This window comes from Bos mutus, chromosome 29 (assembly GCF_027580195.1).
Source record: "Bos mutus isolate GX-2022 chromosome 29, NWIPB_WYAK_1.1, whole genome shotgun sequence".
Lineage (NCBI taxonomy): Eukaryota > Metazoa > Chordata > Mammalia > Artiodactyla > Bovidae > Bos > Bos mutus.
In genome coordinates this window covers 24124869-24138779 of record NC_091645.1, presented here as the reverse complement: position 1 = coordinate 24138779, position 13911 = coordinate 24124869, and the positions used below count along the sequence as shown (strand labels likewise).

Genomic DNA, 13911 nt, shown 5'->3' with positions numbered 1-13911 from the left:
TCTGTAGCCCAGACTACTAGATCCTGAACTCCTGAACTCTGAGCCCTCTGTTTTTTCTGTTCAATCCTTTTCCTTGGCCATAGCTGGGCTCTCTTACGTGAACCTTCATCAGTGTGGTCTCAGTTATGCTTTCTTAGCTGGTTGAGAGGGTGGCCCAGTAGCCACGAGAACCGCATCTCATCTCACTGACTCCTTCCACAGCCCCCAGTAGCAGAGGGGGATCTAGAGTGCGATGGCCAGATTCACGTTCTCTCTCCACTCCTGACTACCTGTGTGTGCTTGACCACATCTCTTAACCCCTCTGGACCGTAGTTTACTCCTGCATTCATTAGGGGTGGAAATTCCTGCCCTACTGGGAATATTACCTACACATTCTCTGTGAGGTTGAGGATCACTTCAAACAGTAGTATAAGTGAGAGTGCTTTGATTAGTATGAAGCTGAATATGTACATTATATATATATGTGTGATGCCCAAGTGTGACAGCAGAGGCTCTTGTTTGCTTTGTTGGCTAGAATATGCCCAGTTGTCATTCCATCATGTGATTTCACTCCTATCTGTCCTTTAGGTTGGGGTGAAGTCACATTCTTCTCAAACACACTCTGTGTGCTTGCTTAGTCCCAGCTTGTGCCTGTGTAGATTGAATGAGGGCTTTAGGAAACCATTCTAAGTATATCAGAAGGCTTTACCAAAAACAGACAAGTAAACCTCAGAAACCAGTAAATGAGGTCACTCAAGGGCAAAGCCATCTCCAGATTTCTGGTCCGCAGATCCTGTTCCTGAATGCTGTAGGACCTTACACGGGTCGCTTACCCTCTCTGGGTTTCAGATAGTCGGTGGCAGAGGTAGTCTAGATATTCTCTGGTTCCTTGTACCTTCAGATTTTGGGAAGTATAGGTCTAGGGAGGAAGCTGCAGGGCATGCCTCTGCTGCTCTGGGCTTTTTAAGTCTTGTGTGCGATTTGTTGTCCAGAAGTATCCCAGCCGCATAACCCAGGCTCTGCCTTGGCTCAGCGTACTTGAAGGAGAGCCAGCTGCAGTGATTCAGGCAGCCACATTCAGCTCAGGGTTGATCTGGAAAGCAAGGACTCTTCCTTTGGACCACAGCCTTGCTGTTGCTAGTTATGAGTAAGAGGAGTTAATTATAGAGAAAAGTAATTACCTCTACCCGAAGCCTGCCAGATGTGCCTCTCTCTGCGTGCGGCCCCAAGCTTGCCCTGAGATGTTGCTGAAGGCAGTGTCAGTGAATCCATGTGTATGAGGGAGAGAAATAAGAGACAGACTTGCATTTTTCAGCAGCCAAAGTCCACACAGAAGCCCTGTGCAGGCCTCTGGAGCCAGCGTCTGGCAGGGCAGTGGGATGGAAGGGCGGCTCCATGCTACTCACATCTCTTCCTCCAACTTGGCCTCCACTGTCATTTCCCCCCTAGTGTCTGTGTCATGGGGCTAAAGTAACTTACCCTTTTGGATCATTAGACCACTAGGTTGGGGCATGAGAGACTTATTTTAATGTGTGGACATATTAACACTGAAAGCCATTATTGGCCATTAACACCTTAAATTGACTTTTTAGGGGCACAGGCCAGGTAAATGATAGATGGAGGAAGAATAGAGGGAAAGATCTAGAACCCCAGGCATTGCTGAGGAGGGTGGATGTAAGCAGCAGTGCAGGGACGGCCTCCGGGCAGCTGGCAACTTCTGAGAGAGGAGAGGACCAGAAATGCAAGCCCAGGATCTGTGTAGTCCGAGGAGAGAGGAGGCTGCCCTGGTGGCCATCTGGGAAATGAGGTCAGATTCCTGAGAAGATGACGTGTGAGCTGATCCTGCTGGAGATCTGAATGGGCAGGGATGGGAAACTTCCTAAACCAAGGGAGCTGCCCTGGAAGAGACTGTGAGATGGCAAAGAACTTCACAGGTCATGCGTGAGGGAGCTGGGCAGGATTCAGAGTGTGATAGGAGAGCCTGAAGGAAGGCTGGGGATCGGGACGTTTATTGGGAATACATTGTGGAGGCACCAGGGAGGTTGGCGCAGCCGTTCATGAGACATCTGTGGGCAGGTAGCTTCCGCTGACCGCTGATCCAAGTTGAGGTCACTCCTTGGGTGGGAAGTGAAAGCTGTTTAGTACATGTGCGCTCCTCCCCAGCTTCCCACTCTCAGATCACAGGTGAGAGTGCGGTGTGGTGGGGAGGGGAGGGTCATTCCACTCCTGATCAGGGAGCCTGTGACCAATGCAAAGGTCTGTGATTTCTCCACAGGCATATTTCTATCTTTCAGGCAGTTTTTTGGGAGATTACTAGGAAAATGTCATTAAAGAGTCTGGTTTCCAAGAAGAGAAGTCAGCCAGAATACCTAGTCCTGATAAAGACCGTGGCTTAAAATTATATGAAAACAGATAATAAAATGTTTCCATGGCTTGGGGCGGAGGGGAGCGTGGGGGGCAGGAGGTGAAGGAGGAAAGTACAGGATGGTTCTAAGTCCCAAAGTCCAGTCACAAACAAGGAAGAGGACACTTTGTAAACATGACAAAAATCAGAGGAAGAACCTAAGTTTCAGTGGATATGTTTTCTAACCAATGTTCTACTACATGGTCATCTTGAATGAATTTACTGTAGCCAACAGCCAGCCTCTTGTGTTCAGAATAATCAGCTCATCATCTTTCTTCTTGTACAAAGGACGGATGCTAGCAAAATATAAAATACATTTGCCACACAATTTTAACCGTAAGGGACACATAAGGAAAAAGAAAGGGATAAAATCTGCTGGAACAAAGCAGGTAGCACTTGCCTCTGGGTAAAGAACTGAGTCACACAATTGATGGCAGTGAATATGCTTCTTAACACTTCTCTGTACTTGAAACATTTAACTTATTAATTATGTATTATTTTGATAGTCAGAAGGGGAAAGTATTTAGAAGGTTGTAGGAAATAAAATGTGGCAACAGAAAAATGACTCCCATAGAAAATTATTCCTTACTTGACTTTGACCTGTCACCGAACCAGACAAGGTTGGGTCACGGTGAGGTTGTTGCTCCAAGCCTGGTGTGTCTTCTGATGCCTAGTTTCTCCTTCCCTTCCCCTTTCGGGCTGCCTAGTAGCCAGCTGTACAATTGACCTTTTCTTTTTCTTTTTCTCATAGTTCATGGATCCTCACTCTCCTTGGTTTCCAGCACGTCATCAATTTATTCTACAGTGAGTATAAATCAATGCTGTATGGCTATGTATGTCAAAATAAAATATAAGCATGTCTCCTAGAGAAAGTATTTCCATCATAAGGGGATCAATTAGTTAGGGAACACAATTTGAAATTTACAAACAGCTATTGATTATAATGTACCAACCAATAAATCAGAGGCTGACTTTTGTTAAAGTGGCATTGTGCTTCAGGTAGTAACTGGTTAGAATGTATGAGATTCCTTTTACTGTTTTTTCTTTCTTTTTTTAAAAAAATATTTACTCACTTATTTGACTGCATGGGGTCTTAGTTATGGCATGCATCATTCAGGATCTTTCGTTGTGGCACATGGACTCTCTAGGGTGGCACACAATCATAGTTGCTCCGTGGCATGTGAGATCCCAGTTCCCCAGCCAGGGATCAAACCCGCTTCTCCTGCATTGGAAGGCAGATTCTTTAACTATTGGACTACCAAGGAAGTGCCAAGATGGCTTTTTCAACTTTGTATCTCCCTGTTTCTTTGTCTGTAAAGTAGAAAGAATAGAAGTCCCTACTTTGTGGAGTTGTACTGAGAATTAAATATATGAAGATTACTATTCACTGCAACATAAATTCCTGGAGGACAAGGACTTTTTTCTGGTTTTATTCCTAGTGCCTAGAACTGGGCCTAGCACATAGTGTTCAAAGAACAGGTTTGAATGAAATAAGAAAATGCAGGTAAAGCAGTGAATAGAATGCACACAGCACAGAGGCAGCTCTCATAAGTGACAGCTGTCAGCCTTGAGAGGGCTACTGAAAAAAAGCCACATGTGACCAAGTAGTACTGGATTTGTTCAGGATGCTTTCTGTAGCTATGTGCGTGACTATTTATCTTAAAAACTTTCATTCGGGAATTCATATAAAGGAAAAAAACATTTGATTAATTGGAAATTGGGGGTTCTTTAGACCTTCATTCCATGAAGGACAGATGTTTTAATAACTCAGATTTCGGTAATGCCAGGTATCTGGGCTATGTTGTGGGCCAAAATGTAGATAGCCCCTTGTAAGTTAAAGGCCATCCCAGAATCAAGTTAAAGAGCCCAGGGCCTGACTGTTCCTTCTTGGGCATGCAGCGAGCAGACAGACTTCAGTGGTTCTTGACGTGGTGTGAGTTGAAGGACCTAGAAACATTCTCTTCTGTTCCTACCACCTTGTTCCTCCAGCTCCAAAATAACCTCTTTCCTCTGCTACGTCATCTTGTCTGAAATGTTATCAGAGTCTGGGCTTTCATCTTAAAGGCTTTATATATAGTAACTTTGGAAAGGGGTCATTCAAGCCATTATCCAGGAAAGCACAAGGATGGCCTTCTAACGGTCAGCAGTTGAGGCCTCTGAGTCTTCCCCTCTAGAATGAAGCTCTGTGACGTGGGTACCAGAGAGGGTACTTGCAGACCTGGAGTCACTTCCTGCACAGTGTTTACTGGCCCCAAGTACATGCTGGGCTCTGGGCTGAGCCCTGAGGTCTCTCCCCTCCTCTCTGAGGTGGGGATAGTAGCCTGCTGCGGAAAGCAGAATCCAGAGGCGTGGAAGGCACGGGGCAGGGGACGTGGGACTCCAGTTCCACAGGCTTGGTGCGGTGTTGCTGCAGCAGACATTTCGGTGCCGAAGCCCCAAGTTTTCCCAGGGTTTCCTGTCCACACGTTTTTCACTCAGAAAAGCAACACTTAGGGGCTGGCCTGCATCAGCCAGCCTCAGAGCGAAAAGGACAGGAGCTCTTCACCTGTGAGAATTCGATGGCAGGAAGCTATCACGTGCAGTTCCCGGCTGCTGCCCCTCCGTGCCGTTCATGCCAACCACTGGGAGTTCTTCCAGCCACAGGCTCTCTTTCGGTAGCTCTTGTTCTGGTGTGTGGACCTGAAGCTGGTGTTTTCATGAAATTTGAAATTGTCCTTTTGGAGTTGATATAAATTCACAAATTACCAAAGACCTAATAATACTAATACTTTTTAATTCCATGTTTATCTGGATAGCAAGAGACCTGAGGCCTAACCCTAGTTTTTTCTCTTACTGTTTGACTTTGGACAAATTACCTCCTTATTCTCCATTTTACCCTTGGCCTCAGGGAGCTAGGCCAGGTGGTCTCTGAGGTCAGTGAGTCAAGGGTTCCCATGTACTGTCCTTTCCATGAGCCTTCTCTGAGGATATAAGTTGCTTTTGCAGACTTAAAAAAAAATAGTCTAACCTTTGAATGTTTTCATTGATGGAGTGGGATGCTCATTCCAAGGAAAACTTCAAGTCTGACCAGACTGCTACCACCAAACAGTGGTGTGTGGTCCCTTATCTATTATTAGCTCCTTGATGATGATGAAATGCTGAAACAGATGCTTAGGCACCTTTGCAAATGTTAAGGTAAACAAGTTCGTATTTGTTGTCTAGAAAGACATCTTTGGAGTCTGTTATGTTGCCACCAACTCAGACCAAAGAGTCTGTTTAATACCCTGGTGTTTTAAAGGCTCTTATTGAATGATAACATGCTTCCCCCTGCCCCTCCTCCTTTGAAATCTCTAATTCTTAGATGCTCAAGAATGTTCATTCTGGCTGAAATTTGCCTGTAATTTTAATTACAAAGGAAAGAAAAGACAGCCTGATGCTAAACAAATGCCACAGGGAGGTCATGGCCAGCTCTCAGAATAGAAAAAAATTGCGGAGGGCACATCTGGCATTAGACTTGCTTTCTTGGTCAGTAGGGAGCGGCAGCTGAGTTCCCAGGGGAACTGCTCAGTGGAAGCTCCAAGACCCAGAGCTTCACTCCGAGTTCCCAGATGTACACAAGTGCGGTGGCAGCTGGGGGCAAGATACAAAACGCACGATTTCTCCAGGCTGCTGTTGAGAACGCTGGGCCCAACCCCAGAGACAGGTGGGCACAGGGACAGACAGTGGTAGCAGCCTGAGTAAAGAGCATTAGTTCTGCTGATAGAAGTGCTTAGAAGTAGGGCTGGTCCTCTGTGGATGGTTCAGCCTGCTAACAGACCTCCCACTCGCCTCCCAAATGTTAGACAGCTGTGACGTTATCACTATTCACTTTTCTCCTTTGGATCAGACTCAGAAGTCAGGGCCTTATTTCTGGAAGGCCTCCAGGAGAATGTCACTATAGTCAAAGAGCCAGGAGTATGTGCTGGTTAAGATCATAGGCTCTGGAGCCAGACTACCTTGGATCCAATCCCAGTTCTACCACTTATCAGCTGTCACCCATGGGCAAATTATATTAGTACCTTCTCAAAGGGTTGTTATGAGCATTCAATGAATAATAAATGTCAAGTGCTTAGAACTGTCTTTGCCATATAGTAAGTGTTTAATAAAATGCTACTTATTATTACCAGAATGTAAACAACATGAGACATGAGGGACTTGGTCATGTTCATAGCTGTATCCCAGATTATTAAAACGGTGCTTGACACATAGTTGGAAATCAGTAAATATTTGATAGGTAGTGGTGGTGGGGATGAATTGATGGACAGGCAGGCAGACAGACAAAGAGGGATGGCTGAGTAGTATCAGAGAGGGAAGAGTAAGCAGTGAGGACATCTCCCAACCGTCTGAAAGCATGTCTTAGATAAGGAGATTGTCCAGCTGTGTGACTTTAGGCAAGATACCTAACCTCTCTGAACCTCAAAAGGAATACCATCCTACTTTGTGGAGTCACTGCAAGGATTAACCAACTTGGTCACAGTGTACCTAAAAATTAGTTTCTGCTGTTGGGAATCAGCCTGGAGAGAGGGCCTTCTGGGGCAAGATCACAGGTGGGGAGCAAGGTGTGAGGGGCGGTCAGACCAGCTACCCACTTGTCCCAGCTGATGGGTATAGGAAACTGCAGGGCCTGATGAATCGTACCCCTCTGCGTTCTAACCGGCAGGAGGAGACACCAGAGTCAGATGCTGATCTTTAAAAGTAATGGGTTTGCCACTAGTGAAACTGGATTAGGACACACATAGAGGACTCAGGACATAATAGAGTCTTTACTGATCTTCACTCACCTACCTGGCTGCTCCACCCCAAGAAAGTACAGATGGTGGCGTGTGGAGAGAAGGCCATTGGACACTTACAACATTTCCAAGAAAGCCTGTGTTGGAGGTTGTGGGTTTCCTGTGTTGGAGGTTGTGGGTTTCTTCTTATATGTGCCCCTACAGGAACTCCAGAAGAGAGAAAGAATGGTTCCCCCTGCAATAGGTTCCCCCCAACCTACATGGGCTCCCCCTATGGGAAGAGATAAGTAGCTTATAGTCTCTGGCTGGTTGATTGCTGTGTCACCACAGACCCAGGGCTCCGGATGGAATGTTTTTCCAGTAAGAGAGTCTACAGGCTTTGTCCTTACTCCCCAGGGTCACAGGTAACTGGGGGCTCCAGATGGAGCATCAGGAACATGCCGGCCATCTTCCTTCTTATAAGCTGGGGAGTCTTCAGGCTGGCTGATGGGGCCTCCCAGTCCCCTTCACTTCTGGAACTTTCTTGCCCTGCTGCTGTTTCTGCTTCAGTGCCCTAGGGAGATGAGAGGGAGGAATACAATGGGGCAGAATTAACCTATGAGCTGTCCTCCCTGTCTCCCAGGTAGGATTACCAGATTAAATATAGAATGCCCAATTAAATTTGAAATTCAGGTAAACAACAAATAATTTTTTAGTATAAGTGTGTTCTCACTGTTGCATGGAACATATTTAAACTAAAAGAAAAAAAAATCTAACTGGGTGCCCTGTTCTTTTTTTTCTTTTTTTTTTTTTTAATTTGCTAAATCTGGCAAGTCTTCCCCTGGCTTATCCCCTTCTCATCACCCCGTCTCCCTGTCATCTCCACGTGGAAGCAGGGGGCTCCTCACAACCAACATAGCTAGAGTATTTCCTAATTCTTCCTAATTTCTTAAAATAATACACTTTTTGTATTTGGCCTTTCTGATTGGTCACATGAATTGAACCGGTTTATTTAGAGACGTTCATTGGAAAAGAAACTAATGCATCTTTAAGACTGCTGCAAGTGTCCAAATGTGGCCCTCCAGTTGTTCCTCAACTGGTCTAATTTCTTCTGTTTTTCTTTACAGCCAGAAGAAAAATGCCAGTCAGAGGTAAGGAACATTTTGCTAGTTGGATTTCGTCTTTCACTATGGTCAGTTCCTTCTCCCAGCTCATCCTGGAAGTGGACTCCCAAATCAAGTAACTCTGTTCCTTGTCATCTTTAGATCCGCAAACTACGGCGGGAACTGGATGCCTCCCAAGAAAAAGTTTCTGCTTTGACCACCCAGCTGACAGCAAATGTGAGTGTGGACCCAGAGCGGTAGCCGTTGTCGCCCCTGAGCATTATATAGGCAGAGTGGTGTAACGAGAGAGACACGGGCTCTGGTATCGAGGGTGTGAGTGTCAGCTCTGACACTTACTGGCTCTGTGCTTTGAGCAGACTCTTTCACTTCTGAGCCTGCCTTTGCTCTTCAGTGCGCTGGGAGATGATAATACTCAGCTCTCAGTGGTGTAATGTGATCAGTACCTGAAATAGATTAGGTGCTCAAAATGGTTCATTTTCCTTTCTCTTTCTGGAAATTTTCATCTTAAGAGAGAAAAAGAAGAAAATCTAAGACTCCACAATAAATGGCTGACTGCTCTGTAATTATTATATAATATACACAATTACGTGTTCAGGAGGCACTGCCAACCAGCATTCAATTCAGCAGCTGTTTAAGTGCCAACTATGCCCCGAGCAATGTGGGTTCAACAGCAAAACAAGCATAATCACTGTCATCTTAATGTTCTTTCTGTGGTACAGCAGAGAGACAAAACAGTTTTGCTATGACATGATAGCTGTTATGATAGCAATAAAGGGGGATGGTTGTGGGAATACCTAAGAGGAATGCCTAGATCAGTTTTGATGGGGCTGGGAGAAGTCAGGAAAGGCTTCCTGGAGGAGGTTACATCTTAAGATTGCTGGGTAGGGGAGGATGTATGGGAAGGACAGCATTCTAACCAAAGAGAGTAATTTGTGCAAAAGCCCAAGGTGAAGATGTTGCTGCATTTGGAAACTATAAGAAGCTCAGTGTGCTTAGAATCTATGGTGTGGATGTGGGGGAAGAGGGCTGGGGTGGAAGGGAGAAGGAAGTGGGAATGAGGGTAGCATGGAAGAAGGGCAAAGGTCAGGCCACATCATGAACACATTCATCTGTTAGGTGGTTAAGTTAGCTTCCTAACTGTGATGTGGTTACAGGATTTGCGGGGTCAGAGTAGAGGCAGAGATCTCCTACCACATCAGACCAGTCTGTAAAGGTGCCCTGCCAGAGGGCTGTGAGTCATCAGGGCTGCGGCTCAGAGGCAGAGCCTGAGGTTTTGGAAGGTGCTGAGATGCCTCAGAGGCAGGGCTTCCTGCTTGGGAGCGCACAACCAGTCTAGGACCATAGATTGTGAGTGTGAGCCCGTCAGAAAGCCACCTGCGTGATCCCAGCACGCTGTTAAAATGAAAAGCAAAAAGCTGTCTTCCTTGGACCAGGACTGTAATTAGTAAATATCTGGAGCTTTTGCCCATGTAATTCCTGGTTTGAGCCTGAGTCTACTCGAGGAAACTTTCCATTTCATTTTAAAGTCTGCACATGAAGTACCTAGCAGAGTGCTAGACCTTAATTATAGGCTCAGTAATTGCTAACTACTCTGAACTAGTCATTCTCCTGTGCTTTCTTACATTCTGGAAATCTGTGCTTTTTTTGTGTGTGTGCTTTTTTTTTTTCTTTTTCTCCCCCTTCCTTTTTTTTTTTTTTTTTGCTTTTTTTCCCCTAAACCCTAGTATACTAGGCTATTGTGTGTTTTTTCTAATCCTTCTTTATTTTCTTAACTTTTTTCTCTATTACTGTATCCTAAAAGATCAGAAATTTGGAACTTCCCTGGCGGTCCAGTGGCTAAGCCTCCATGCTCCCAATGCAGGTGGCCTGGGGTTCAATCCCCAGTCAGGGAACCAAACTAGATCCTGCTTGCTGCAACTAAGACCTGGTGAAGCCAAATAAATAAATAAATACACACAAAAAAGAAGATCCGAAATTGATATTAGATCTAGAACTTGAGTTTTAGAGTCTTTTTCAAAGACTGAGACATTATGTCAGGAATCAGATGCATGTCTACAAATCAGAACCAGTGAGCCAGGGGTCTCCTTGAAACACATGAGGTTTGACAGCAGGTGATTTGGAAATACTGCCCTTATTAAGAACTACAGCTGTCAATGACTGCCCCTTACTAATTGAAAAATAGTAATTTATTTATCAATGAACTTGATTAATTCCTCCAGTGACCTCATGCTGCCCCCAAGGGACCTTTCATTGGGCCATTTGGAACTCTCCTCTGTGATCCAGAAGAGTAAGAGTGAGATCCCTCACATTACTATTATTTCACTAATCCGGTTTGCTCCTCATAAAAGCCACTGAATCCCATATTGTTTTAAAGTAAATATTTAGTCTTGCCACACACCACAGGCAGTGCTAACGTGTTTCACTGTCTGCCATCTTTCTCGCAGGCCAAGCCGTGTTTGTTTTTTCTGGGACACACTCCTCAAAGCCACCTTCTCTGGGTGTTTTCATCCCACTTGTGTTTGTTCTCCCTGGGAATGTGAGAATGCTGCTTGCTGAGAAGGCTGTTGTGCAGCTCTGGACCAGCCTCCTGGCCCGTATTTTCATAACTGAGATCATGACTCAGTCCTTTTGCTCACCAGCAAAATGCGATCCTCTGGTTCTTTGGAGCACATGTGGTTTCTTCTTGAGTTTGCAAAAACACTCTCTCGATAAGCAGTCTTCGTGGGGTCAGGTTTTTGCTTTTGTTTTAAACGAAAAAGTTTTCATGCCCACAAATAGAATCTTGGGTGGCAGTCAAATGAGGAAGTGAAATAAATGGAAATTCAGTCATTTACATTTGACCTTGTCATTCCTTTGAAGTGCCAGGGTAGCAGTCAACTTGTTCACCTCCATGCCCTGTCTTCATTCACTATGTGACTGTCTCCAATCTGGTTGGCTTTTGTCCTGCCACATTCTCCAGAGCAGACTAAAGTGTATCACTTTATTTTAAAATGCAAAGGCATTTTCTCAGTTTTTCATGAGAGAGGGCATGCAATCAGAAAGAAGCTGGCCAATCCATTTAACATTTGTATCACAAGTGCTCCTGTCCCCTGCCAGCTCCTACTGCCAGTGGAAAAGAGGCTCAACAGTTGATCCTAGAGGTGTCTTATCCTCAATCTCCCTGTTTCATGAAGTCTAGTAACAGAGGCCTCCCACTCACCCCTCAAGTCTCTCCTCCCTAATCTGAAATGTGTGCTGACCCTGATCCCCTTACAGTCTAGGGTGATGGCTCCTCTCCCACCCGTGTCTTCCTCACTCTGTGCATCTATCGTTTTTGTCTCGAGAATTTTCCACAACCATAAGGTCTCACTTCTCCCAAGACTCAGGTACCTTGCTGGTCCTTCTGGTTCCTCCTGTGACCTTCTGTGTATCTACCCACCCCACTCCAAGGACCTTTTCTTCATCTCTCTACACCTGTGTTCTCAGAATATCTGTTCCCAAACCCCATCTGTTCCCCGCAGTCTCTAGTCATGCCTGTGTTTTGCAATTCCCTAACAGCTTATAGATCATTTTCAACCACATTGTGTCACTCAATGCTCAGAATCACCCTGGGAGGAACAGAGATGCGGCTCCCATTTTACAGATGAAACAACTGAGGCCTGCAGGGTTAGATGACTTATCCATTCTTTATCCTTGGTTTTAACAATATTATCAGGATCCTCAGTCAACTCACTGCTCTCTCACCTACTGCTCTATGGAAGAAGGTTTAGTGTTGGAACACAGAGTTGCATCTTGCCCTTGAAGAGGGTTGTCTGCCTCAGAGAAAGGGGCAGACAAAAGAGCATCACATCTCTCAATTCTAAGATACACATTTTTTTTTTCATGTTTCTAACATCTCTTAAAATTGGATGCATATTTCAACTATAATTGGCAGCATTTTTAAAGCTGTCTTTGTAATATATAGGATAATGGCATGTCTGATGCTGTCTTCTACAGAGATATATAAAAGTGCAGGGGAGCCCCAGGGAAAGTCCTCACTCCAGGGGGACAGGGGGCAGGTTCTCTGAGGTGGTAGCAGATGGGCCTTTTGGTGGCTTTTTATTAACCAGGATTATAACAGGCAACATCTGCCAACCACTTTGTTCGTCCATTCTGTAAACATGCTTAACGTGAGCCTCTACTGTGAGCTCGGTGCCTGGGGAACGAAAGGTATCCTGCAGTGTAGTAGAGACCGGCGTAAATTAGTGATCCCAAGTGTGTGTGTGTGTGTGTGTGACTGTGATCCCACAAAGTACACAGTAGACCAGTGTGCTTGTGTGAGTGAACAGGAGGGAAGCAGCCCAGTCTGGGAGTCTCATGAAGACATGTGCTGAGCTCTCTCGAGATGTGTGTGTAAAAATCAGCTGGGGAGGCAGCTAGGGGAAGGGCATTCCGGGCAGAGGGGAAAGAACGCAGAAAGGCCCTGAGGTGGGAAGAGGCACGGGATGTTGGAGAACGTGAAAGGCTAGAGTAACCAGATCGCAGAGAGTGGTGGGGAGTGGGGGCTTAAGAGGCTGAAGAAGTCGACAGGGGCTCACCCACGTGGCCCCGGTAAGATTTCCTTCTTTAAGAGCTGGCACCGTTTAGGCACGCCTGCCTTGCAAGGTGGATTTCCCAGCTGGCTCAGTGGTAAAGAATCAGCCTGCCAAACAGGAGACATGGGTTTGATCCCTGTTTCAGGAAGACCTCTTGAAGGAGGAAATGGCAACTTGCTCCAGTATTCCTGCCTGGAAAAGCCCACAGACAGAGGAGCCTGGCAGGCTATAGTCCGTGGGGTCGCAAAGAGTTGGACACCACCTAGCGACTAAACAGCAACAGCAAACCTTGCAAGATAATGTAACCGCAGGGAAATGTGTCTTTCCCCTCTAGGCTCACCTCGTGGCAGCCTTTGAGCAGAGTCTTGGAAACATGACCATCAGGCTCCAGAGCTTAACCATGACGGCTGAGCAGAAGGTAAAACAGGGTGCTTCTTCCCTCCCTGCTTAGAATTAACAGACCTAAAAACATGATCCTGTTTTATTCCAGGAAACTGTATAGATTGTAGTGTGCTTGTTGGACTATTGGAATTGAATCTGAAAGAACAGGATTTATTGAGTGAAAATATGACTTGGACGGAGTGGTGGTAACTGCACTGGCAACAGATCTTAGTCCTATTTGCTTTCCTGTGCTCACAAACGCCTGTTGAAAACTGATCCAGGCTAATGTTTGTGACAAAGCTTTCCTGCAGCTCCTTCATTCTCTCCTCTCCTCTAAGCTGATGCTAAGCTGACTTCAGTTGAACTCAGTACAGAATGATTTGGGGATGACCAGTCTATTTTTCTGTTCCTCAGGATTCAGAACTGAATGAGTTAAGAAAAACCATTGAGTTGCTGAAGAAACAGAACGCAGCTGCCCAGGCTGCCATTAATGGAGTAATTAACACCCCGGAGCTCAATTGCAAAGGTAAAGGAAGAAAAACAGCTTTCAGTCTGGAGACCTGCCTGCCCTTAGGAACCCTCCCCTGACAACATATGATGCAACCACCCTTCCAGAGGGTGGGAGTCTGTGTCAGTTGGACAGGTCTTAGAAGACACGGTGCATCCAGTTAATTACAGCTTCTAGGAAGAGAGCTGTTCTGGCTTGTCCTCTTCTCTGATATATCTCAAAATGGAAGAAGATG

At 45.6% G+C, this 13911-nt stretch overlaps 1 protein-coding gene across 6 annotated transcripts in view; it reads left to right on the top strand.

Annotated features, from left to right (window-relative positions):
- Nucleotides 1-13911, top strand: part of NAV2 (neuron navigator 2) — a 423432-nt gene that overhangs the window by 367967 nt on the left and 41554 nt on the right. For all 6 annotated transcript variants that reach the window (XM_070365222.1, XM_070365224.1, XM_070365225.1 and 3 more), the window contains 5 exons: nt 3135-3187; nt 8238-8261; nt 8376-8450; nt 13122-13205; nt 13583-13694. In XM_070365222.1, the coding sequence (XP_070221323.1) occupies nt 3135-3187; nt 8238-8261; nt 8376-8450; nt 13122-13205; nt 13583-13694 (348 nt within the window). The remainder of the gene's footprint in view (nt 1-3134; nt 3188-8237; nt 8262-8375; nt 8451-13121; nt 13206-13582; nt 13695-13911) is intronic.